We start from the raw sequence: 25,734 nt of genomic DNA on the forward strand, positions 1-25,734 counted from the left end.
GGTGTTTCTGAAAATGAGTAAATGGGGTCCTGGTAAAGCAGATGTGACTGGACACCTGGAAAAGCAGGTGTAAGATTTTCCATACTCACCTTTCAGAACAAAAGGATGACGGAGAACATGTCTACAAAGTTAGAGTTCCCACTGAATCGCCCTCTTCTTAAACCTTTTTGTGCCATGGGTCATCCTGGTTCTGGGCTCGGTCTAAGCCAGAAAGCAGGGGAGTAATTGTGGACCCTTTTGAGAACCTAACAATTACCACAGCCTCCTGTAAGAGTCACATTCATAGGAGAAGCTTAGCATGTAATTGCCGAATAAAGCAGGATCAGGAGGTGTGGTTGTTGACTCACGAGGGCTGTAATTATTAGGGTATCACACAGTGTGGCTCACACACACACAAGGACCCATTATATCTGGAATGGTGGTATGATCTGGCCTTTTTTATTTTGAGCTGGGTGACTGTAACACTTGAAGTCCCCGCTCAAGTACCACTCCCACAGGGATGCCTTCTGTCTCTCTATGGGATGTGTGGGATCCCTGCACAGCTCCCTTACACACCGTTCACTCTGTACCCAAAGGTAGCTTGGATCCATGAGGGGGGCTTTAAGCTCCTGTTAGCAAGCTGCTGGTGGGAGGCCTGGACAGGCGTTCCCCGCCCAAGGGCTGCACTTGTGGGAACATAAGAAATCTAAGGATGAAGAATGAATTTGGGGGTGGGGAGATGGGTCAGCAGGTAACATGCTTGTCTTACAGTACAAGAATATAAGTTCAACCTCAGGAGTCTTAGATAGATAGGTAGATAGATAGATAGATAGATAGATGGATGGATGGATGGATGGATGATGGATGGATGGATGGATGGATGGATGATGGATGGATGAATGGATGGATGGATGATGGATGGATGGATGGATGGATGGATGGATGGATGGATGATGGATGGATGGATGGATGGATGGATGATGGATGGATGGATGGATGGATGGATGGATGGATGGATGGATGGATGATGGATGGATGGATGATGGATGGATGGATGGATGATGGATGATGGATGGATAGATGATGGATGGATGGATGGATGGATGGATGATGGATGATGGATGGATGGATGGATGGATGATGGATGGATGGATGGATGGATGGATGATGGATGGATGGATGATGGATGGATGGATGGATGGATGATGGATGGATGGATGGATGGATGATGGATGGATGGATGGATGGATGGATGGATGTCAGGTGCATGCCTGGAATCCTGGTGCTGGAAAAACAGACAAATTTCTGAGGCTTGCCTACTTAATGAACTCCACAGAAGTAAGAAGTGGATCCAGGGAGGCAGTCAGCAGTACCCAGGGCCGAAGTACACAGGCTGGGAATTTTAAATCTCAGAGCCAAAGCCTTACTCTCAGGGAAGGGAGTAAAGTATTCAGGCATGCGGGGCTCCAGGCAAGTGAGAGATCCTGTCTCAAAGGCAAGCAAACAAAGTGGGTTATGACTAAGTGGGGTGATTTGAATGAGAATGGCCCTGTGGACTAATGCATTTGAATGCATAGTCACCAGGGAGTGGCACTGTTTGAAAGGATTAGAAGGATTAAGAGGTGTGGCCTTGTTGAAATACTTCCTGCATACTTCATTGCAGGAAGTATGTCACTGGGGGTGGGCTTTAAGGTTTCAAAAGCCTACTCAGCCTCACTCATTCATCCTTTCTATCTCTATCTCTATCTCTCTATCTCTATCTCTATATCTCTATCTCTATCTCTCTATCTCTATCTCTATATCTCTATCTCTATCTCTCTATCTTTATTGTTCTATCTCTCTATCTCTATCTCTAGCTGCCATCTTCCTGCCATGATGATATATAGATTAAGCCTCTAAAACTATTTTTTAAAAGCCCCCAATTAAATGCATTCTTTGTAAGAGTTGCTGAGGTCATGGTGTCTATTCACAGCAGTAAACAGTGACTAAGACACTGTGGAGCATTAACCAAGGTCTGGTCTTTCTGGTTCATGTACCACCCACCCACATACACAAAAACACAATTCAAACACTATTCTAAGCCTGAAGCTCGTCTACCTAAACCAAGTGTTCAATGCATAAAACACAGCCAAGGTAAAGTGGACTTGCTCTTACCCTGGGCTTCCTTCCTTGGAGGCTACTAGGGACAGCTGCAGCCCACTCGGCACTGAGATTCCTTTATTCCAGAGATAAAGGTCCTTATCTCCTGGTTCTGGCTCCCTACAGGTGTCAGACAATGTGTCAGAGACTGACATCAGCAATGGGGCTCAGAATTCCCGGTCCAGCACAGACTCTGCAGAGGAGAAGCTGAGAAACAGACTGTACGAGTTAGCCATGAAAATGAGTGAGAAGGAGACTTCTTCTGGGGAGGACCAGGAGTCTGAGTCCAAGACCGAACCTAAGACCCAGAAGGGAAGCCTCTCTTCTGAGGAGAACAACCAGGGTGTCCAGGAGGAGCTGAAGAAGGTAAGGGCCAGGAGACACCTGCAGACAGTGATGCTCACTGTAGCAGCCAGGGGTGGGGGGTGCAGACACACCCTGAGCCTCAGAAAGCTTCCCCCCTCAATGCTCAGCCCAAATACTTGGGAGAAAAGAACTTCCTCATTCATTCCCAGGGACAATCAAGGAAGGAAACTCACTGTCCTTGGACGTTGTCCCATCATGTCTCCTGTGGTCCCTTGTCTCTGAGTCTTCCATACCAGGCCTTCCCTGTTTCCCACATTCTTATCTGACTCCTCCCCTTTTGCCCATGGCTTGGGATTATGCACCTAACCCCTCTGAAAGCAGTGGAAAGACCTTAGTGACCCATACAGAAGCTTCGTGTTGAAAGTGGCCATCGGTTTCTTCGGCTGGATTACTTTCAGTTTGTTTATTTCAGCCTGAGATTCCCTTTCAACCCAACTTTACAGGGATCCCAGTGTTTCTAACAGGTCAGGCCTGCTTTCAGGATTGCAAAACATTGAATCTGTAGCCCCACAGTCCTTCCCTTCCTTACAGACCCTTCCTTACAAGCAAACCCCTGAGCTCCCAGGTACAGGGTTTGAACAGCATGAAAGACATGCCAACCCCCAGCAGAGAGGGGTCCCAGATGCCTCCCCTCCCTGCCTCCGCCCACCATGCCAGCTTTCTCTCCACAGCTTCTCAAGTCATGTTTATGCTGTGTATACCTGTCTGCCACCAGCAAAGGGAAGAGAGTGAGAAGCTGAATGACTCCTCGACGTGTTGTAGATGGAGAGATGGTGGGTAGGTGGGTGGATAACAGATAGATTGATGGTAGATAAATGATAGATGGGAGAAATTAAGCAATGGACAGATATATGGTAGGTAGATGTTAGGTATATAGGTAAATGATAGACATATATATATATGTATTAGATGATAGATGACAAATTGATTGATAATAGGAGATAGATTGGTAGGTGGTTGGTAGATAGATAGATGATAGATAGATAGATGGTAGTAAATAGATAGATGATAGATAAATAGATGATAGATAAATAGATGATAGATAGATAGATGACAGATAGATAGATGATAGATAAATAGATGATAGATAGATGATAAATAGATGGTAGTAGATAGATAGATGATAGATTAATAGATGATAGATAGATAGATAATAGATAGATAGATGACAGACAAGCTCATTAAAATAACCCTTTGATATAGTTTCAGATTATTCAGCTAGGGAAACTGAGTCTGGGTTATCAAGACCTGCAGCTAGTGTAAGAGCTGAGGATGGATTACAAACCTTGACCTGGAATCATTAGCTACTGTCTTTGTAACTAGCCACCTCTTCATTAGCTCCAACAGAAGGACTTCATCCCCAGCACCTCTGGCTCTTGTTAATTGCAATTACATTCACTAAAGGTTGTGTTTCACAGTTGAGAGATGGTTCTAACAGAGACTTGATTCTCAGGCCTTCTCCCCATTCCAAGGTCACACCATGGTTCCTGCTGACCTGTGTGTGTGTGTGTGTGTGTGTGTGTGTGTGTGTGTGTGTATGTGGGGGGGGGGAGAGAGAAGGAGCTCCCATACTGCTACGCAGCTGATCCAGCAGAACCAGTGCCGTAGGGAAGAAAAGTCCACTATGATGACACGTGACATTTGTCTAACAGCGGTCAGCATAGGCCCTGGGGGAAGTGAAGACTATCATGTGACATCTGTCTAACATTGGCTCCACAGCCTGTTGGCTTTGCTGCCTAGTGGTCCCAAATCTCTTAGAAAAACTCGTGCTGGACCAGCGGCAAGGCATGCTGGGGTAAGACATGTGCTACCACTTTCACCAGCCAGTGGGGATCACCTCCTCTAAGCACACCCACCTGTCTGCTGGGTGCACACCAGGAATAGTGTGCAGGAGGAAGAATCGCGGGGGAAACAGCAAGACCCTCCCACACTCATGCTTAGCCTGACGTAGACTCCCGTGTGTCAGTTCCTCAGAGTTCAATTCCGTCCCCCAGTTTAATGCAAGTTCATGAAGACTCAACCAGGTATCATTCTTCCTAAGGGGGGGGGGAATCAATGTCTAAAAACAACAAAGACTACATCCCCAACCCTCACCAAAGCAGGCAGAAGACTGGGAAGCAGAAATACAGAATTACAGGTTGACATTATCAAGCAGAGAGATGTCACAATACAGAGATGGGTTTTAGGCTTTAAGCATTTATTTTGTTCCGATGTTTTGCAAACTCTGGACTTAGGCTGACGTCTTAACTCTTACTGCTGCTCACAAAAACCATTGTCCTTTCTTGCCTTCATACCCACACTGGTCTCCTCACGGCTCCTGGCCCTTCCTGGACCCTCTAGTCCTGTCCCTATTCAGCGAGCCTGCTCTCAAGGCACGCTTGTTCTTAGCATGCCAACAAGCCTGTCTGTCTGCCTGCTTGTCTGTCTGTCTCATTTCTTCCTTGGCCCCTAGGTTTTTATTGTTGATTGGATTAAACACATCTTGCCCTCAAGTGTAGAAGGGGGCTAATCATACTGTAGCCTTTCAGAATTGTGAGGCTTGAATTATGCAGTGTAAGCTACGAGAGCAGCAGGAGCCCAGCAAATGTTAATTAGCATACAGCCTGTAACAAGCTCCAGGAAAATCAACGTCACAAAATCCTGTCCATCTGCTGGTGCCGAGTACAACGAGTTCAATGCCTTGCGGCGTGCAGACGCGAATCTGTGTCCACAGCTGGTACCCTTCATACTGTGCAGAATGTTGAGGGGGGGGACACTGCACGGGACTGAACCCAAGTTTCCATCTTTAAGGTCAGAGTAGCTAGGACATCTCCCATGATCCAGCCACTACCAGCTTATCTAACATATACACAGGGGGTGGGGGGTGGGAGGTGTCCCTGCTTCCTAGGAGCTGACATGCAATACTAGAGCCAGTTTGGTGACTTTAATGCAACTTTTTCTCTAGAATGTGGGGTTTCCAGTTCTTGCCCAACAGTAGTAGAACCCCGTTAGAAGCATTTTTTTTCTCCTTGTTGGAGTCAGACCCTGGCCATAGGCAGATTTACCCCTCAGTTAGCCTGAATGGTTCACTTTGACTTGATATAAGTGGACCAGAGATGACTTAGGAATTGTTCCAGAATGATCTCAGAGACCCCTGTCTTGTAAGTTTGTCCTAAAACCTCAAGGCAATTAGTTATGCAAAAAGGCCATGTTTCTAGTTGTGCATAGGTGCCATTTTTCTTCTTTAGGTGGCTGATCTTGTTCTTTAGACCCAATGGTCAGCCTTCCAACCTCTAGTCCTCAGAGTGTAGTACACAGACTTCTCCAGCTCTAGGCTAGCTTACCTCTCAGATGTCACACTCCTGGAAAGGGATGTGAAGAGCCAGAGACTGGCCTGAGTCTGGTGGAAATATTTCAGTAGCCAAATCTCCACATGTGCCTTCCTGTGCCCACATCTAGAGCACTGCCTTCTGGATCTCCCTGGTTCCAGAACTCTGTGCCTCTAGATGTGTCAGGATACAAGTTACCATGGACATCAATTTACAGAACTGTTCTCTGGAGGCCCACGTGAGTGAACAGTTGCACTAGAGACCTGTCTGTATATCGGTTATCCTGGAACCTTTTAATTTGAAGCACCTTTGTTGATTATCACAAGTAGTTGTGTTTTATTTTTATAAGACGGTCATAGCCCCACAGAGCTCTAACACCTTGTCTTCTGACACCGAGAGAGGAATGAAGGTTTCAAGCTTGTAGAAAGAGTTATTGGCTGGGGAGTTGGGGAGAGAGAGAAAAACACCTTGGAGACATAGGAAGGGCTCTGGGGCAGTACTGAGCTCTTGGGTAGGAGCAGATGGCGAGTCTTCTCATGAAGTGCACGGGGAAAAAAACAAGGCAACTCTGAACTCAGATGAATACAGATGGCAAGTCCTTCCTGTCCAAAGCAGAGGTCGTTCATGAACCACACCACAGCCTTTATGTAGCTACCCAGCAGGCCCAGGTGGCTTGGGGACTCACATAGAGCCCTGTTTCAAGAGTGTCTAATGACACCATGAACTTTCTGTGAGCTAAAAATTATATATGACTCTCAGACAGGATCAGGGGATGGAAGGGTGGGAAGGGGGCCAATTCCAACTGGAATCCGAATACAGGAAAAGTGTGAAGTTAAAACTTAGCAAGAAAACTGACGATCTCCAAGAAATGGGGCCGTATGCTGGAAGGAGAGGCAGCTTAGAGATGACTCCTTCCAAAATTAGGTTAGAAGTTTAATGTAATTCAGAACAGGAACTCAAACCAGCTGTCAGCATCCCAAAAAGGTTCCCAACATCAAAATCATCTGATGGAAAAAAATTCAGAAATAGTTTAGAGATGTTTAGAAAAATTAAGGAAGGACTGAAAAGGATCTGCTTAGTAAGACATCATTTATGTGCCTTAAAGTCACAGCAACTGAATTTATGAGATGTTGACACACAATGTTAGGCAGTGATCCTGAAGTAGGGCCTGGGATTTATTAAAATATAACTCACGTTATTTCATGATTCCTGCTCATTCCCCACCCCTAACTGGGAAAAGAATGCTGTGGGGCTTTTTAACATGTGTGTGTGTGAGAGAGAGAAAGAGAATGAGAATGTGTATGTATGTATATATGAATTGAGTATGTGAATTTATTGTACAAGTGTGTATGTATGCATGTGTATATGAGTGTATGTGTGTATATGAGTGTGTGTATGTATATTATATATATAGTATGTGAGTGTGTGTAAACAAGCATGTGTTTATATATGTATGTATGTGAGTGTGTTTGTGTATGTATATATGTATTAAATATATGCGTATGTGTGTGATCATGTATGTGTATATGTCTGTATGTGTGTATGCAAGTGTATATATGAATGTGTGTGAGTGTGTATATGTATGTGAGTATGTGTGTATGAGCATGTGTGTATATGTATGTATGTGAGTGTATGTGTTTATGAGTTTGTATGTATGTATATATTTAGCATGTGAGTGTGTATATGTGTGTGAGTATGCATGCATGTATGTATGAGTGTATATATGTATTGAATGTATATGTGTGGGCATGTATGTATACATGTGTGTGTATGTGCATATGTGAATGTATGTGAATGTGTGTGAGAGTGCATGTGTGTCTGTGCATGTGCCATGGCACACATATGGAAATAAACTTGCAGGAGTCAGTTCTGTCTTTCCATTGTGTGAGTCCCAAGGAATAAACTCGAGTCACCAGGTTTAACAAGTCCCTTTACCTGCAAGCCATCACACTGAACCAAGAGCCTGTAATGTGTGTTTGTTTGTTTTGATTTAAGTGATTGATATCTGAACCACGCTTCACTTGTTTTTTCAGGGAACACAGGAGAAAAACATACTCATAAAGTACGATAGAGATGAACAGGCAGCCTCCCTCGCAGAGCCCAGCATCAGGTGGAGGCAGCCACAAAATGGAGATGGCCAACTTCTCCTATGAGGAGTGAGGGTGCAAAGTTGGGGATTTAGTCCCCACGTGTGCAATTTGTTCAGCAAATAATCAGTGGGCTGATGCAGAAGCTGTGATGCATTGTGGGTAAAAAGAACTGCCTCCTGGTCAGTGGACTGAAGTTCTGTTGGGGGAGATCTCTGATACCCAGGCACGTGGTGTGTCTTTGTGGGGAAGCTGTTGAGTTGAGATGAGGATGATTAGACAGGAAGTCGTTAGGACGGGTGACAGACATCTGGGAACCTCTGGCCAAGTGGGTGGAACTAAGCCAGGGATGAGCAGAGCAAAGGTTGGGCAAAAATACCCAGGAAGAGTTGGGTTGAAAAGTAGCAAGGTCACCCAGGCTGCCTGGCCAGCTCCTTACACCGTGAATACAGAGGGTGATTTTTTAAGTGTCCCTGGCCTTCTGCATATAACTTGGTGGTGGTCTGGCTACTGTGAGTGATGCAGAAATTTTAGCAATCGGTATCAATCACCGGTGACTGAGAGCAGCCATCACACACAAGCAAAACAGATCAACAGTCAACTCCTGTGCTGGGGAAAAAATTTCTGTCTGCTCTGTACCTTCTGGGAAGAGCTGGGTTAAAGGTAACAGCCCTGGCATTGGCCTCCTCCATCTGGCTTTGTCCTGGGGTGCCCTCCAGGGGTATTATAAATCAAGCAACACTGGCCACTACCCAGGAAGCACAGGGATCTGAATTTGATGCCTAGTTCCCACACAAACAGATGTGGTGGCACATTCTTCTCATGCCACCACTGGGGAAGCGGGCACAAGCAGATCTCTGAAGCTCCCTGGCCAGACAGCATAGCCTGCCTGTGGGCTTCAGGGCAGCAAGAGATACCGAACAAAGAAAGAACTGGGAGCTAGGGAGACAGCCCAGGGTTGAGAATGATGTGCGTACTGCTCTTGTGAAGGGCCTGAGTTTGCTTCCCAGCACACACAGTTGGTGGCTCACTAGTGCCTGTAATTCAAACTCCAGGGGATCTGGTGCCCTCATGTGGGTTCCATGGGCACCTGAACTTATTTACATACATACCCACATGCGTGATTAAAAATAAATCTTTTTAATTTGTTAAAAAGAACAAACTGAATAGTTCTTGAGGAATTCCAGCTAAAGTTGAACTCTGGTCTCTGGTCTACATACACACACACACACACACACACACACACACACATGCACTTGCATACACACACAGGCACACACATATACACATATACACACATAGATACACAAATGCAAACACATACACATATGCATGCACGCACACACACATGCATACACACAGATACATGCACTTGCATACACACATGCATGCATGCATTCACATGCACACACATACATATGCACACACATACACACACATGCACACACATACACATGTATACACACGTGTACCCATACAGATGCACACATGCATACATCCCTCAGTCCTTCCTAGAGGTCATCTCTCCTCTGATCTCTGATATGTGTGTTGTAGCTGCTTACTACATATGCTAATTTATTATTATTGTTATTGTTATTATTTATGTCTCAACTTCTTCACACAGCTCTGTACATCTTTCATGAAGTCACTCTTCAGAGGCGTGAGTCTATTGGGGAGTTATTTGGTGGGTTTTAGAGGTGCCACCAAGGGCCTTATGTTCATGAGAACTGAAGCAACTTGGACTATTTTCTTTGTAGATGTCTGTCAGCTCTGTGGGGACATATGGAGAGTCTTTTCTTACCTCTAAAAAGGAGATAAATCCGTGAAATTCGGGCATTTGGGGACCAGCTTCCTTGCCTGTTGCTCTGCTAATTAGAAGCATCTGTAGTTTGGGACAGAAAGCAATGGGCAGACCATGGGTCTGGGTTCTGCTACGGTGTGTGTTCTTTCTCACTGTGGTGAGTGTGTGCCACCCAGTTCTGGTGGGCTCAGATCAGGAGTGCACCCCCGGGTGGCTCTCTGCTGGGTCGTGTGGCTTGGCCTCACCCTGACTTTGGCAAAAAGCTACTACTGAGATGTGTTGGTAGTAGCTGTGGAGTGATAGGTGGGTCCCTCTCAACTCCTTCTATTCATCTTTTACTCACTGACCTGTTTGCCCCTCGGGGGTTTTCCTAAATCAATTCTTATGTGTCTGCGTGAGTGACTACATGTATGTATGTGCACTACAAATGTGCCTGGTACCCATGGAAGCCAGAAGAGGTTGTTGGATTGCATGGGACTGGTGTTGCAGGCAGGTATGAAGCGCTGATTGGATGCTGGACCTCAGCAGCAGCTGTTCCTAACTGCTGGGTGGTGAGCCCCTCTCCATCTCTGCCCCTGAGACTTTAAGCATCCCTTTCTGCAGACACTGGGCCCAGGGATCTCTACACATGCATGCAAGAATGGTGGTGTGGTGGGAAGGGTACAGGCCTTGGGGACCAAGATTTCTAGGCTCATGTCCCCTCTCTGTGCCTTCATCTTTAAAGATAGGATGAAAATATCAGGCATGTTGGATGAAGGCCGCAGGCTGGACATGTTTACTAGACTGTTCTAAAATCTGTCTCGTGGAAACCAAGTCCCATTTTCTGCTGAGAAATATTGGTGCCAAAAAATGAAAGTGCATTTCTCCTCAGGATGCTGGGGGTGCTCTCCTCTGTCTGTCTGTCTGTCTGTCTGTCTGTCTGTCTGTCTGTATCTCTCTGTCTCTTTCAAGTGTCCTTCAGTTCCTAACTACCCTGATTTTTTTTAAAGGAGAGCACCTCCTAGGCCTGGTCCCTCAGTTCATCAGTTGACCACCTGTGCATGTTTGCCTCTCCCTTGTCTGACGCCATGACAGTCACATTTGATCCATCTTACAATTAATGCCTGGAGCAATGTAGGTGGCCTCGATGAATCACCCTCTCTGGGCTCTCAAATACTGCTTGGTTGTCTCGATCAGCTCATTGCTCCAGAGTCCTGTCCAACAGAAACTGAAGAAGTCTTTAGTTTTGTACTTCTGCTGAAAATGGGGTTCCCTGAGCAGCTGCCTCTGAATGTCTACATCTCCCCATCAATAACTGCCTTGTGCAGCACTAATTATAACTTCATAGCAAACTTTTGGAAGGTCATCATGACTGTTTACACCAGATAAGGGAGGGCTAGTCACACAAGGAGCAGGGTTAGCTGTGGAAGCCCCCTGGTGGCTCTGGCTGATGGGTCAGGTGTCTTGCTCCTCTCGCTAAGGATAGCCCGTTAAGTCCTGTTATCTCAACTTCCCTACCCCCACACCTACCCTAGACCCAAGTAAACTGGCCACTTCCAGGCAGGCCGTGGAGAGCAGGATTGCTCCTTTTTATTCACAGCCCCTTCACACTGAACCCTGAGGTCCTTGTTGAGGCGGGTGTTGCCTGAAGCCTCCTCTAATGAGACAACCAGAGGCAGAAGCCACTCCGAGGAGCAAGCCTTGGAACTGGGAGATTGCTCAGTGGTTAAAACTCTTGCCACAGTATCAGCAAGTTCGAGGACTGGAGTCTGAGTCCCCAGAACCTGTGTACATGCCCATAAACAACTTTCAGAAGCTGGAGACAAGGGATCTCCAGAGCAAGCAAGGTGGGGAGACTGGGAGACCCCGCCTCTGTGCACAAGGTGGAAACCATGGGGCTCTGCACGCCTGTACACACACATGTACCTACACACACACACACACACCTTGAAAATAAACAGAGAAAAAAAACTTTTACAGAAAGTAGTTGGCTTACTCTTCCGGCTCAGCGATCTGTTGCAGGACCAGACCTAGCTGCAAGGGAAGCTGGCATATGTTACTTCCTGTTTAGAGAAGAAAGCAAAGGAGGTTAGCCTGAGATCCATGTGCACTGGCACACAGTGCCTGCCAAGCCTCAGAAGAGCCTGTTGCCAGTACCCTCATGTATGTGTGATAGAGTATGTTCTAGAACTGAGGAGCAGCCTGGCTAAGGTCCCATCGCAGACAAAGCTAGAGTCTCACCAAGTCTCCTAACTCCTCATACTGAGAGCCACCCTCAGGACCACACCTTAGATACCATTTCACATGGTTATGAGTGAAGTGATATTGAGAAAATACAATATCATCTAGGAAATAAAGTAATCAATAACAAACACAAAGCACAGAGAGCTCTTGCTCAAGCTCTGCTTCCTCCCTCCATCCCTGTGGCCAGGAGTCACTCACTGAGTCACCAAACTGAAGCCAAGTCACACAGCCTTTCTTTGGGTTCCCTGCTGTGCACACACGTGTGTGTGTGTGTGTGTGTGTTAAGATTCATTCTATTTAATGTGTATGAACATTTTCAGAAGAGAGCTAAAACTTTATAGGTAGTTGTAAGCCACCATGTTGCTGGGATTTGAACCTATGTCCTCTGTAAGAGCAGTCAGTGCTCCTAACCACTGAGCTGTCTCTCCAGATCCCTGTGTAGATTTCCTTTATGTCCCATTGTTTCTGCAGGTGTGTGAGTGTATTGTGTGATGTATGTATGTGTGTGTGGTGTATGGTGTGCGTGTGAGAATGTATGTGGTGTGTGTGAGTTTGTATGGTATATGTGTTTGTAGTGTGTGTGTGTGTGGTGTGGAATGTGTGTGTGTATGGTGTAGAATGTGTGTGGTGTGACTGTGTGAGAGTATATGTGGAATGTATAGAATGCATGTGTGTGTGAGTATGTGTGTGGTGTATGTGTTTGTAGTATGTGAATGTGTGTGAGTATATGTGGAATGTGTGTTATGTATGTAGTGTGTGTGAATGTGTGTGGGTGAATGAATATATGTGAATGTGTGTGGTATATGTGAGTTAATGTATAGTGTGTGTTTGTAGTATGTGTGAATATATGAATGTGTGTGGTGTGTGTGTGTGTTTGTACAGTGTGTGTGTGTGATTACAGCTGACCTCATCATGGGTGCCAGGATATTGTAGGATTTCCTTGTCGTTGTTAATGTGCTGTTCTTGTCTTCTGTCCCCTTCTGTTATTGGACCAAACAGAAGTGTTCTGCTGTTTCTCTCTGCAACATCTCCACAGAAGTCCTGAAGGTCATCAATGCTACGGAGGAGTTGATTGCGGAGTCTGCAGGGCCCTGGGAGATCCCCCCAGCCTCCACTGACAGAGAAAGTGGGATGTTTCCTCTTGGGACAGACCAAATGAGACTGGACAAGCAGCTGACCTCCTTGGAAGAAAACGTAAGAGGGTGTGAATGAGCCCAGCCGAGAGTGAGCGCGTGTGAAGGAGAGAGACAATTAAAGCTGACCCCAAATCATTCAAGGACAAACACCAGCAGCATGCCTGGTGTGTTCTCAGGAAGGGCTGAGGCAAGGATCCCCAGAAGCAAGGATGAAATCAGGAGTTAATTGAGTAACTATTGAGAAAGAGAAGGGGTGGGGGAGCGAAGCTCAGAGAAAGCCACCTGTGGTTTTCTGTTATCATTTCCTAGTTGTGAAACGTCATCTACAGTGTGACCCCAAAGGTGGCTTTCTGTATGAGGAGTCAGGAGACCTGCTGAGACTCGAGCTTTATCTAGTTACAAACAGTGACCAGGCCACTTCCTCTCCCTCAAGGAAGATGGTGTGGGGAAGGGAAGGGGGACGAAGCCAAACATGACTGTGATCTTAGAGTAGCTTCATCCTGATGCTGTGGAGACCTCGCAGATGAAAGTTGTATCTTGGACCTGGACTTGTCTACAGCCAGAAAACACTTTAGTCCTACTGTGTGCAGGCTGGATGTCCTGAGATGTAGAGAATCCATGCCTTGTGAGGCTTTGGGGATAGGAAGGGTGCTAAAGAAGAAATCAGGGGATGGGGAGCTGGATTAGTCACCGAAGGGCTTGTCACACAAGTGTGAGGACTAAATTGTAGCTCCCTAGAAGCCCACAATAAATGCCAGGTAGATGCAGTGGCGTGCACATAATTCCAGCCTGTAATTCCGAAGCAGAGACGGGCGTCCCCGGAGTGAGCCAAACTAGCTGCCTTGACTAGTTCTGGCTTTGGCGGAGAGACTCTGCCTCAATGAACAAGGTAGAAGAATCATGGAGGGGTGGTTCCCGATACCAACCTTGGGCTTGCATTTACATGTGCATTCACATGTAAAACACATGTGTATGTGCTCATGCACACACATACACAGACACAGACAGACAGACAGAGATAAAGAAAAGAATATTCAGTGGTGTGTGCCAAGCTCTCTTCGGGACTGCCATGATGGGTAGGCATAGGGACCTTGGCAGCGGGTCTTGTACTGGGGAAGAGATTGAGCTTGGCTCTGGGTATGACCCAGGTGATCAGGAGTCGATAGCCAAGCAGAGAGCAGGTGAGGAGATAGAAGATTGCCCAACTGACCTTCAGGGGTCAGGACAAACAAACCTAACCAGATTCCTGCTGCAGACAGGCCAGGGCGGGGTAGCCATCATTTGCAGCCAAGTGGGAACAGAGACCTAATGAGACGTGGGTGATCTCTATCAGAGATGTCTGGGCAAGACTGTACTAGATAATACTTGATCTAAACTTCATGGGCAAGCCTGGGACATGATGGTTCTTCCCACACTAGCGTTTAGGCAACCAGGAGTCTTTCCTGAGGGGAGTGTGTGGAGAACAAGCTGGGCCCAGTAGAGAGCCACTGAGCCCCTGCACTGCTGGGGTGAGGGCAGGTGGTAAAACGACCTCAGTTCTGGGCTGGGGGACAGCTAGTGGGTAACGTGTTTACCGTGCAACCCTAAAGACCTGAGTTCCAAACCCAGAATTCACGTGGAGAAGCCAGACATGGTGGAACGTACTGGGGAAGGAGAGACCTGGAGCTTTCCAGTTGGTAAGGCTTTCTGGGTAAGTTCCAGGTCAGAGACCCTGTCTCAAAATGCACATCAGGGGGCTGCAGAAATGGCTCAGTGGTTAGAGCACTGACTGCTCTTCCTGAGGCCCTAAGTTCAATTCCCAGCAACCACATGGTGGCTCACAACTATCTGTAATAAGATCTGATGCCCTCTTCTGGTGTGTCTGAAGACAGTGACAGTGTGCTCACATAAAAGAAATAAATCTTTTTTTTTTAATGTACATCAGACAGCACCTGAAGAGTAACACCTCCAGATGCTCACCTGCATGCACGCTCACACACACACACACACACACACACACATGCCTGCTCATGGACACGCTGACAGTGGGCAGTTTTCTCCTATTGTATTTAGAAAACACCTGTCTGCCAAAACCATATTGAAAGTGAGGCCTTCTGTGTGTATTTCTACAGCATAGGATGATCATGTGGGTTTTTCAGGGGTCAGGGGGTTGTTAATATTTTCAACTCAAAACACGCCCACTTACCTACTGTTGCAGGATATCAGAAGCCCCAGTGTAGACCAGTGGCTGGGTCTGAAGCCAATTGCCCTCCCCCACTTTAACCCTGCTCTAGCCCTATCCAGTTCTCCAGCATAATGCCTGGGAATGCCTGTCTCTCCTTCCCCCTGTTTCTCCAGCTTTTCACCTCTCACTGCAGAAGAGAGGACACCCATGCCCCTTTGAATTCTATAAAGTGTTGAGTACGAGTGGCAAAGATTTTTTTTTTCACCTCAGCTTTCCAAACCAGCAGATCACAGAGCCCTGGGCAGCAGGGACTCACCCTGCTGTGCCCCGGATGGAAGGCAGCTAAGCAGTAGGAAAAGGCAGGGCTGGCTCTGAAAGCAGCCCCTGGCTACAGCTGGGTTCATTAAACCATGGCTTTTGTCAGTCTGCACTGTAAAAAGTGCGTTTCATCCTTTATGTCCCCTCAGCCCCAGCTTGCCCTTGTCCTGGGGACCAAACCTTACCATCTTCTCTGTCCTTCTTAGTATGGTTGCTGTGAGCTGGGACTCTCAGATAAACGAGAACATTCTATTTTGAATACTCATCCTTGGAAGTGCTTCTGAGGCTGTTGGGGGGCTACATCAGACAGAACAAAGGAAACCTTTTCATAAATGGCTTGTCAACTCAGTTAGAGGCGAGCCCAGGAAATTCGAAGGCGCACAGTCCCATTGCATTAGTTTTGTAAGATCGGCTATTGTCTCCCATAATGTGTAGCACACTCTGGACTCCTCTCGCCCTCCCCAGCTGCATACAGTGAGAGTTCAGTTCCTTGGGCAGAAAACCTGTGTCTCTCAGATTTCAAACTGCCTCTGAGAAGAATCCAATTGTGTCTACTGGGGTCTACCTGGGAAGGGAGAGGTGTGCAAGGAAACTATTAACTAAGGTGTGGGCCAAGGTAAGAACTACCAGAGGGCTGAAAGAACAGGACGGAGGAGACTGTGCCATACCTAGGTGGTACAACCAGAGCTGAAGAAGCTGGAGCCGGGGAGAGTGCCCGGTCAGCAGAAGCTAGCTACAGTCGGAGAGTGGGCTTCCAACACAACTCTGATGCTCTCTTGCCTTTAGCCTTGAGCTGGTATGTTCTATTGGCCAGGAAGGCATGGTCCTAAAAGTCATAAAGATCAGTGTCTTCATCTCATTTCCTGTTGATGTGATAACCTACCCTAGCAAGGGCAACTTGAGGGAGAAAGGGCTTATTCCACTCAGTTCCAGGTTACTCTCCACCATTGTGGGGAAATCACGGTGCAGGAATTCAGTGTAGCCTGTCACATTCCACCCATGGTCAGGAGCAGTGGAGGGATGCACCCATACTGGTGTTCAGCTCACTCTGTCTTGTACAATCTGTCTAGAGAGTGGTGCCACCCACAGTGGGCAGGTCTTCCTACTGATCAAGATAATCCCCATAAACCAATCTGATCTGGACAATCCCTCATTGAGATTTCCTTTCCAAGTCATTCTAGAATGTATCAAGTTGACATTTAAAGCCAACCATCAGTGCCTGGAGAGAGGGCTCAGTAGTTAAAAGCACTGGCTGTTCTTCCAGAGGACCTGAGTTCTATTCCAAGCACCCATATGACAATTCACAACTTTCTATAACCCCAGTTCCAAGGAATCTGACTCCTCCTTCTGTCCTCCAAAGATACTGCATATATATAGTGCACTTACATGTATGGGAGCAAAACATGAATACACATAAAAATAAATAAATTTTTAAAAAATAAAAAACACTAGTCAGCACATGATGTCAGCTAAACAGGAGACATCAGGGCAGTGAAGGATTGAGACAGGCCTGAAAGGATCAGCAGAGAGAAGGTAACACAGCCATTCCCACACCCAGAGTGTGAGCAACAGGACGAGCCACTTCAGGATTTACTCAGGGAAGCGAGAGGAAGAGAGGATTAAGGAAGGCCCTGTCTCATCTGTTTTGTTCTAAGACAATGTCAACTCGTGCTAACCTATGATTGCACACACACACACACACACACACACACACATTCACACATACACACATTCTTTCTCATACAGTACTCTCTCAAACATTTATACTCTCACCACATACACACACAAACCCTCACACACAACACACACACCAATTTTCTTTTAGCTTCTGTTCTTGTTGCCTTGTTCTTTACACCCAGTGGCCATAGGCACATTGAGGACATCCATCCACAGGATGGAGCAGAGGACATCAGTCCTTCCCAAGATTCTTTTGCTGCCCCAAAGCTCCAGAAAGGTGGTAGCCCCAAACACATGGTCACTTAAGTAGCTATCTGCCCTTTGTGAGCATGGGAAAAAGTACTACTATCTACTGGGCCTCTAAAGTATATTTTATGAATACTGCATCTAACACGATGCTAAAAGGACCACTCTGTCTGAATTGTTTGTGTTTTGGTAAAGATTAAAAAGTAATCTGTTGTTACTGCCCCCCCCCCGAAGTCTCACTCCACGGGAGCCACATCAGGTGCCAGGAGTTGCACTAGGAGCTGCTAGAGCTGGGCCAGTAGCTGCTCTAGTGCAGAGCCAGAGTGCAATTTCCTAAGTGGTTAGTTCCCAAGCCTAGTACCCAAACATGTCATTTCACAGGCCCAGTAAAAGCATGAGTCTACAATCATTAACTTATCAAACAGGTTTATATGTTAAATTCTCAATCCACAAACCCTCTACACAATAAGCTTACAATCAATGGACAAAGATATAAACTGCCCAAACACACACACACACACACACACACACACACACACACACACACAATTCCTAGACTCTTGCAGTAAAGTGATGTATGCAGTGCTCTTTGCCCTGGGACATCGACTATATAACCCTTCCTTAATGAATACCTGTCCCCTTCTCTCAGCCACTCTGAGAGTCTTGCTGATTTAGCAGGCATTGATGACCAGTTTGAACTGGACACAGGCATTGCAAAGAAACCATTGTCTTCACCCAATCTGGGCCTATGCAGGCAGTCCCAGGCAGCTCTCAAGAAGGCTGCTTTTTAGCAGGTTAGAGTAACATTTCATGGAGTAGCATTACGTCAAGCCTGGACTAACACACACACATACACACGTATAAGAGTGTGTGTCTGTACCCCCGAGTGCTGAATTGTGAAACTTGATAATATCCCAACAGAGATTAAGGCTCAGGGTAGGGACATAGAAGCTCTCCTCCGCTCACGTCATGAGACTCCACCCCATCCCAGTTGTGAAACTAGGGATGACTCTGGGCTTTCCTGGGATATAAAACATTCTCATCATTAGCACAGTGGTTATGACAGTATCTACCTTTAGGGTCACCTGAATATCCAATGAGTTAAGTCGTGGGCCAGAGAGATGATTCAGTGAGTGGGGAGGCTTGCCACCAAGCCTAACTATGAGTTCTAACCCCTAGGACCCACATGGTGGAAGGAGAAAACTGACTTCTGCAAGCTGTTCCCTGACCTACACACACCTAACACACGCACAAATGAGATTTTTAAACAGTAAGTTGTATGAATCTCCTGCCTTAGTACTTGGATGGATAAGCATGCTGGCACTCCTTCCTCCTCCACTTTGGTGGTAGGTTCTTATTCAGCTGTGCGCAGTGGCAAGCATTCTGTGTCCCCTCCCCACAGGGCCAGGAAAACAGACTTTCAGAGCATGCCGACTGTACTCAGGGCTCGGATCTGTTTCCTATGCTTTGTCTTGGCTGTGATAAAAATTAACACATTATTTTTTTAAAGGAACATTAACAGGGTTAGAAGTATAAATAATAATTTGGGGTAGATACAGCCCAGGTAAAAATGGCTGGTGGCATGCACATCGCTGTCACCTCCACTGCCACTTGACCCAGTAATTATCTGTTGCTGTGTTTCAACAGAGCATTTCATGTAAATGATTCCAAAACAACCCCCATCGTGAATATCCCAGTACTTGGGGGAGAGGAAAGATGTCAAAGGTTTCCTGCCCCCATCCAAGTGTGAAGAGTTGATAAGTGGGGGCCCCAGCTTTCTGGTGCCCCTGAAGAACCTGGCCAATCCCAGTCCACTGGGCTCAGCACTGTGATGTCTCTGCAGGTGTACCTGGCAGCAGGCACTGTGTACGGGCTGGAGGGCCAGCTGAGTGAGCTGGAAGACGCTGCCCGCTGCATCCACAGCAGCACATGTGAGACAGAGCTGGCACACCTGGAGGACCAGGTGGCCGCAGCTGCAGCCCAGGTGCATCATGCGGAGCTCCAGGTGAGCCCCCTCCTCTCTGTTCTGGTTGAAAGAGGAAGCTCCCCACCTCACAGACCCATTTCAGAGTCACCGTGCCCACCAAGGACCGCCATCTTCATCGGCTTGCGTAGAGCTGGCCTTTGATAGCAAAGAACTCGATCAAACCTTTTCTTTAATTTTTTAAAAAAAATTATGTATATTTTTTCCTGCATGTGTGTATACACACCATATGCATGCTTGGTCAGGAGAAACCACTGGGTCCCCTGGAACTGAAATTCTGGATGGCTGTGAACCACCATGTGGGTGTTGGAGTCAAAACTCGGGTTTTCTGAAGAGCAACAAGTGCCTTAGCCAGAGATCCATCTCTCCATCCTACAAACTTCTTCTAAAATAGACATCCTCTCCTGTACCAGATCTTACACCTACAGACATCCTCTCCTGTACCAGATCTTACACCTACAGACATCCTCTCCTGTACCAGATCTTACACCTACAGACATCCTCTCCTGTACCAGATCTTACACCTACAGACATCCTCTCCTGTACCAGATCTTACACCTACAGACATCCTTTCCTGTACCAGATCTTAGACCTACAGACATCCTCTCCTGTACCAGATCTTACACCTACAGACATCCTCTCCTGTACCAGATCTTACACCTACAGACATCCTCTCCTGTACCAGATCTTACATCTATGTCATCTGCCCTGGGCTTCCTTTAAGGACTATCCTGAGGACGGAGGAGATGATTCAGCCAGTAAAGTGTCTGCCTCAAACCTAAGGGCCCACGTCCAGTTCCCAGCACCCATGTAGAAAGCCGGCCAAGGTGGCAGGTGCCTGTAATCCCAGTGCTGAGGAGGCAGAGGTTTAAGAATCCCTGAGGTTCACAGGCCAGTCTACTCAGATCATGAGCTCTAGGTTCAGTGAGGGATACTCTCTGAAAACACAAGGTGGAGAGCAATTGGAATGTCAGCCCCTGGCACCCACAGCACATGTGCATACATGTACATGCTTACACACACACACGTGTGTATATATACAAACCTGCACACACGCACATGCACACACATTGGTGCTTTATGCTGATCTCCTCCCAACCATTCCAAGATCACCGCTTTCGTTCTGTGGGCTGCTTCCTGCTGTTTCTCCACCATGGACTCAACTACAGAAAGGCCAGGCCACAGTTGTCTAGCCTGAAGGAATGACTCCTGACACTTAACAAAAATGGAACCGGAACTGGCAAGATGGCGCAGCAGGGGAGACACATCCTACTCTTGCAGAGGGCCTGGGCCCCAAGCCCAGCACCCACACCAGGTGGCTCACAGCTGCCAAACGCCTCGAGATTCAGTGCCCTCTTCTGGCCTCCATGGGTACTTGCACACCTGTGCACAAATCCATACAAAGTGCACACATATGTATACATGAACAAAAAAAAAACATCTTTTTAATGGGGTAAGTAAAGGAGCAAATGGATGGCCGTCCCCAGGCCATTTGAGAGGAGCGGGGCATAGATACGGCTGTTTCCACTGCGCAGTCTCATCTCCGCTGTCTAACTGTCCACAACTATTTCTTTGTGGCCTTTGTGAAGGTGCCCTTGTCTCCCGTGGGTTAGCGCTAGCCATAATCTAACTGTGATCTCTCAGGAACCCATGTCATTTTATTTCCTTTATAATGCACCCGATTTATAGCTAGGCGTGGTGGTCCTTGTCTGTAACGCACGGGTTAAGGAAGACTAAGGGTGGGAGTTCAGGGGGCTGGAGAGATGGCTCAGTGGTTAGGAGCACTGACTGCTCTTCCAGAGGTCCTGAGTTCAAATCCCAGCAACCACGTGGGATCTGACACACTCTCCTGGTGTGTCTGAAGACAGCGAGTGTACTCATATACATAAGATGAATAAATAATTCTTAAAAAAAAAAAAAAAGATTGGGAGTTCAAAGGCATCATTGGCTACAGAGCAATTTTAGGGCTAGCATGATTTTAGGGCTAGCTTTGGCTATATGAGATATGTCTTAAGATATAAGGGGGAGGTCCCTACATTTCTCTAGTTTAAGAAACGGCAGGAGGGCCAACAACATGGTTCAGCAGATAAAGGCAGTTACCACACAAGCCTGGAAACCTGGGTCCTCCCCCAGGATCCCCGGGTGAAGACGGATCCACAAAGTTGTTCTCTGACTTACACACATGTGCCATAGCATGTGCACCGCCTCAACACACGCATATCTTATAAATACATAAATATTTTAAAAATAAACAGCAGGAGTTCAATACAAACCCCTGGTATGGGCTACCGTCCTTACATCTTAAAACCGCATCCTGGCCGGGTCTGAGGAGACGGTGCCATTGGTGAAGTACTTACCTTGCAACATGAGGGCCTGATTCCCGTCCCCAGATTCACATTTTATAAACAGGGGGGAAATAAGCTCGTAACCCCACTACCAAGGAGACAGAGACGGGCTCATCACTGGGGCTTCGGGCCAGCCAGCCTTACTAAACTCTAATTCCGAGCCAGTGAGAGATGCTGTCTCGTAAAACGAGCGAGCCAGACATTGCTCTCAGACTTTCTCCACCCCTGCTTCTGTACCTGGGCCAGGGTGCGTCTCAGCCACTGACCACTCCCAGCAGAAGCCTCTTTGATGGCAAATGGAAGCTGCATTAAGCTACTGACATAAAAAAGATAAGTGTCCAGTTAGCAAGGTGATGGCAGGGCCTGTGACCTCTGCAGCCACGGTTGTTTGGCCATGTCTACAGAACCGGGCATGGGGTCTGTCCTTGAATGACTCAGGGAGTGGTTGGTTGTTCCCATGCCAACCATGCCACCATCACAGGATGCAGGTCTCACTTTTTGACATTTTTATTACCTCAGCAGCACTTCCCTGAGGAGGCTCCAGTTCCTTCTTAAAACAAACTAAAACCTTATCCTAGCCCTAACAGACTTTACTCGGACCTATGTGGCTCTGGACCAGCTTTCCCACAGTGCTCCAGGCCTTCAGTCTGTCCCTGTGACTACTCCAATAGGGCTGTTGACATACTCTAGAGCTGTAAAACTCGAAACGTCAACTCATGCAGGTCCATGTTTCATCTCCTCGCAGCACCAGATAGACCAGTCACTGGTAGAATTTAAATGAATGAGAAAGCCAGGTGTTGTGTCGCACTTAGGAGGTGGAGGCAGGAGGATCAGGAGTTCAAAGTCAGCCTCAGCTACATAGCATGTTTCAGGCCAGCCTGGGCTACGTGAGACCCTGTCTCATAAAGAAAACTAGAAATAAGTAAATGGATGAGGAGACGCAAAAACAGATTCGTTCATCCTTTATAGTCCATAACATTTTAAAGCAGGATTCTTCCCTTCAGTGTTTACTAAGCCTGTCTTTCTGTTGCATGAAGATCTCTGACATCGAGAGCCGAATCTCAGCCCTGACTGTCGCTGGCTTAAACATCTCACCGTGTGTGCGTCTCACAAGAAGACGGGATCAGAAGCAAAGGAGTCGGGTGCGTCTGCCTTCCATCCCCCCACCCCCCATTAGAATAGTGCCTGACCTGGAAAGTGCTGGTGCCCAGGATCTGCAGAGCTGTACTGACGGCCATGTTTCTTTGTAGGTACAAACTATAGACACATCGAGGCAGCACAGGAGGAAACTACCTGCCCCTCCTGTGAAAGGTGTGTTGCACTTAAAACACCAAGCTGGGGTTGTTGGAAGAACCCAGGGCCCTGAGTGTGAGAAAGAGTGAGGGCCAGATCCAGTGTGCCCTTGCTGATCTGTCTTACTTGTGAGTGTATGAGAGGGTGTGCATGAGAACAAATGAGTACAAGTGTGTGTGTGTGTGTGTGTGTGTGTGTGTGTGTGTGTGTGAAAGAGAGAGAGAGAGAGAGAGAGAGAGAGAGAGAGAGAGAGAGAGACAGATTCTAATATTCTAGCTAGCCCGTATAAAAGACACACAGTCCTGGTATATATTCACAAGCTGTAAGCCTGGATTGAGCAGGTTTTAAGCTAGTCTAATGTACTTGTTACTTGGTGTTTCTCCTGGCTATGGTCCAGCCTTTCCTATGGAGGCCTCCTCTGTGTCCTCTTTCTCCTTTCTCATGGTCCCTACCTGAGACTCCGCACTCAATCCTTTGTTCCTCTACTGACCATTCACAGGCCTTTCATTGACCAGTTAACTTTACACTGGGGAGCAGGGTTTGCATAGCGTCACTTGCCGTATGTGAGGATCTCCTCGCTGAGGGTGAGCAGATTGCAGTATTTAGCCCTGGGATACAGGGCAGCACCAGACCCACCCCCTGCAGGTTTGAGAACAGGTGTATGTCAGTGTGCCTGTGTGAGCAAATGTATGTGTGAAAGTCTGGGAGGATGAGGGTGTGAGTATGCACAGGTGAGTTGTTTGTGAGAGTATGTATATGAGGGTGGTGTGTGTGAATGTGAGGGTGAGAGGCTGCTTTAGGGCATGTGAGGGTGTGGGACTCAGTGTGCAAATGAGTGTGAGTATGTATGTGAGTGTGAGATTAGATATGAGTGATTGCCTGTGTTGATGTGTCTGTGGTGGAGTATATGAAATGTATGCTTTTGTGTGTGTGTGTGTGTGTGTGGTTGATAGTCTTAGTATATTGTAAAAGTTTATGGGTGGGGAGTGTCCATATGTGTATTCGTGAGGGTGAATGTGTGTGAAAATTTGAGTGTGTATGTATGGTGTGTAAAAGACTGTGAGGTGTGAGAGTGTGGGGGATATGGGTGTGCATGTGAGTCCAAGAGTGTTCAAGTGTGTGTGTGTGTGTGTGTGTATGTGGACTTGTTGTGTAACAGTGTGTACATTATTGAGGAAATATGTAGAAGCATGAATATGTTGTTGTGTGTCATTGTATGTGAGAGTGTTGTGTGAGTGTGTGACTTGTCAGTGTGTTAATGTGGGAGTTTCTACCAATTTGAGTGTGAGGTTGTGAAAAGGAGTATATGGGTAGAAGTGTGCTTCTAAGCATTTTACATATGCATGCATATGTGTGTGTGTTCATGTATGTGAGTAAGTTTGTGATGGTGTGCATGAGTAGGGGTTTGAGTGTCCAAGTTTGTGTGTGAGACTGCACATATATGTGTGTAGTGTGTTGATGTAGGTGTTTGAGTGTGTGTATGAGTGTGAGAGTACATGCATGGTTTGTGTGTGAACATGTGTGAGATAGAAGGCATGCATGTAGGTAGGATGTATGTGTGTTTGTGTGTGTGAGAGTTTGTATGGGGCTAGACTGGTGGCCAATCACCTCAGCAGCCCTTCTGGATTACTAGCTATTTTACATGGTACTGGGATCCAAACCCCGGCATTGCAAACCTTCCTACCTCCTGAGCCATCTCTCCAGATGTACTGACGTGTCTCGGCCTGCCCCTCCCCCCAGAAGCCAACCTTGGGTAACGGATGAGTGTGACATAGTTTATGAGGAGATCCGGGAACTGCTGGGTGGGGTGTGGGGGAGGCAGGTCCATGGAGCAGAGCCTGCATGGCTGGTCAGGAGGGGGGTCAGTGTTGCAGAGCCCGCATGGCTGGTCAAGTGCTTTAATTAATGAGCTTCTCCTTCAGGAAAGTGAGGCCAGATCCTCCTGACATTTCACCAGCATCTAATTCTGATTCTTTGTTTCCTTTATAGCTGAAAAAATTGAAGCATCTTCTGAGACCCCCATGAAGACTTTTAACTGCAACTTCCTTCTTCGAGGCTCCTCCACAAACAGGCCCACAGCAAGTGCTGGTGACACCAAGGCCTTGACGGTAAGCATATCTGCACCTACTACATCACGTGACAGTTCCCCCACCCACCTCCATCCCCCAGGCTTTTCCCTCCTCTGCCCCAGCAGAGCCTCAGGAAACAACCTTTCTCTCTTGTCTCCTGACTTGCCTTAGATCTGGGGAGAGGTGTCTGGAGAGGGTGTGTGCCATCCTGTGTGGCACTGCTGACCTCTTTAACCTGAGTCTGTCATCTCAGATGTACCTCTATGTAGCTCTTTTTAGGAACCAGCTATAATAGGAGAGAAATGAGGGAAATGGGTATGTAGGGACTTTTATTCTGGAGAGAAATGAGGGAAATGGGTGTGTAAGGCTTTTATTCTGGAATGCTCCATACGCGCTTGTAAATTTCTGTTAGCCACAGATGCCTTTTCCTAGAGTCAGCAGCTGCCCCTAAATTTGACAAGGAACCTGGCAGAGGGTGATGTTCCAGACTCTGGGAATCACACAGGGGGATAAGGGAGTGTTCACTATAGAAACAACACCCGCAGATAGTCGGGAGATCATATCTGTAATCTCATCATAAAGGAGCAAGAGCACTGCTG

The 25,734-nt window shown here is 47.0% G+C and overlaps 1 protein-coding gene across 2 annotated transcripts in view; it reads left to right on the top strand.

Annotated features, from left to right (window-relative positions):
• Positions 1–25,734, top strand: part of MYRIP (myosin VIIA and Rab interacting protein) — a 157,440-nt gene that overhangs the window by 126,667 nt on the left and 5,039 nt on the right. For both annotated transcript variants that reach the window (XM_080934275.1, XM_080934276.1), the window contains exons 11-16: positions 2,245–2,484; positions 12,903–13,097; positions 19,288–19,449; positions 22,811–22,915; positions 23,024–23,084; positions 25,056–25,174. In XM_080934275.1, coding sequence (XP_080790401.1) covers positions 2,245–2,484; positions 12,903–13,097; positions 19,288–19,449; positions 22,811–22,915; positions 23,024–23,084; positions 25,056–25,174 — 882 coding nt within the window. The remainder of the gene's footprint in view (positions 1–2,244; positions 2,485–12,902; positions 13,098–19,287; positions 19,450–22,810; positions 22,916–23,023; positions 23,085–25,055; positions 25,175–25,734) is intronic.

The sequence above is a fragment of the Micromys minutus genome (assembly GCF_963924665.1).
Source record: "Micromys minutus genome assembly, chromosome: 21".
In the NCBI taxonomy this organism is placed as follows: Eukaryota; Metazoa; Chordata; class Mammalia; order Rodentia; family Muridae; genus Micromys; species Micromys minutus.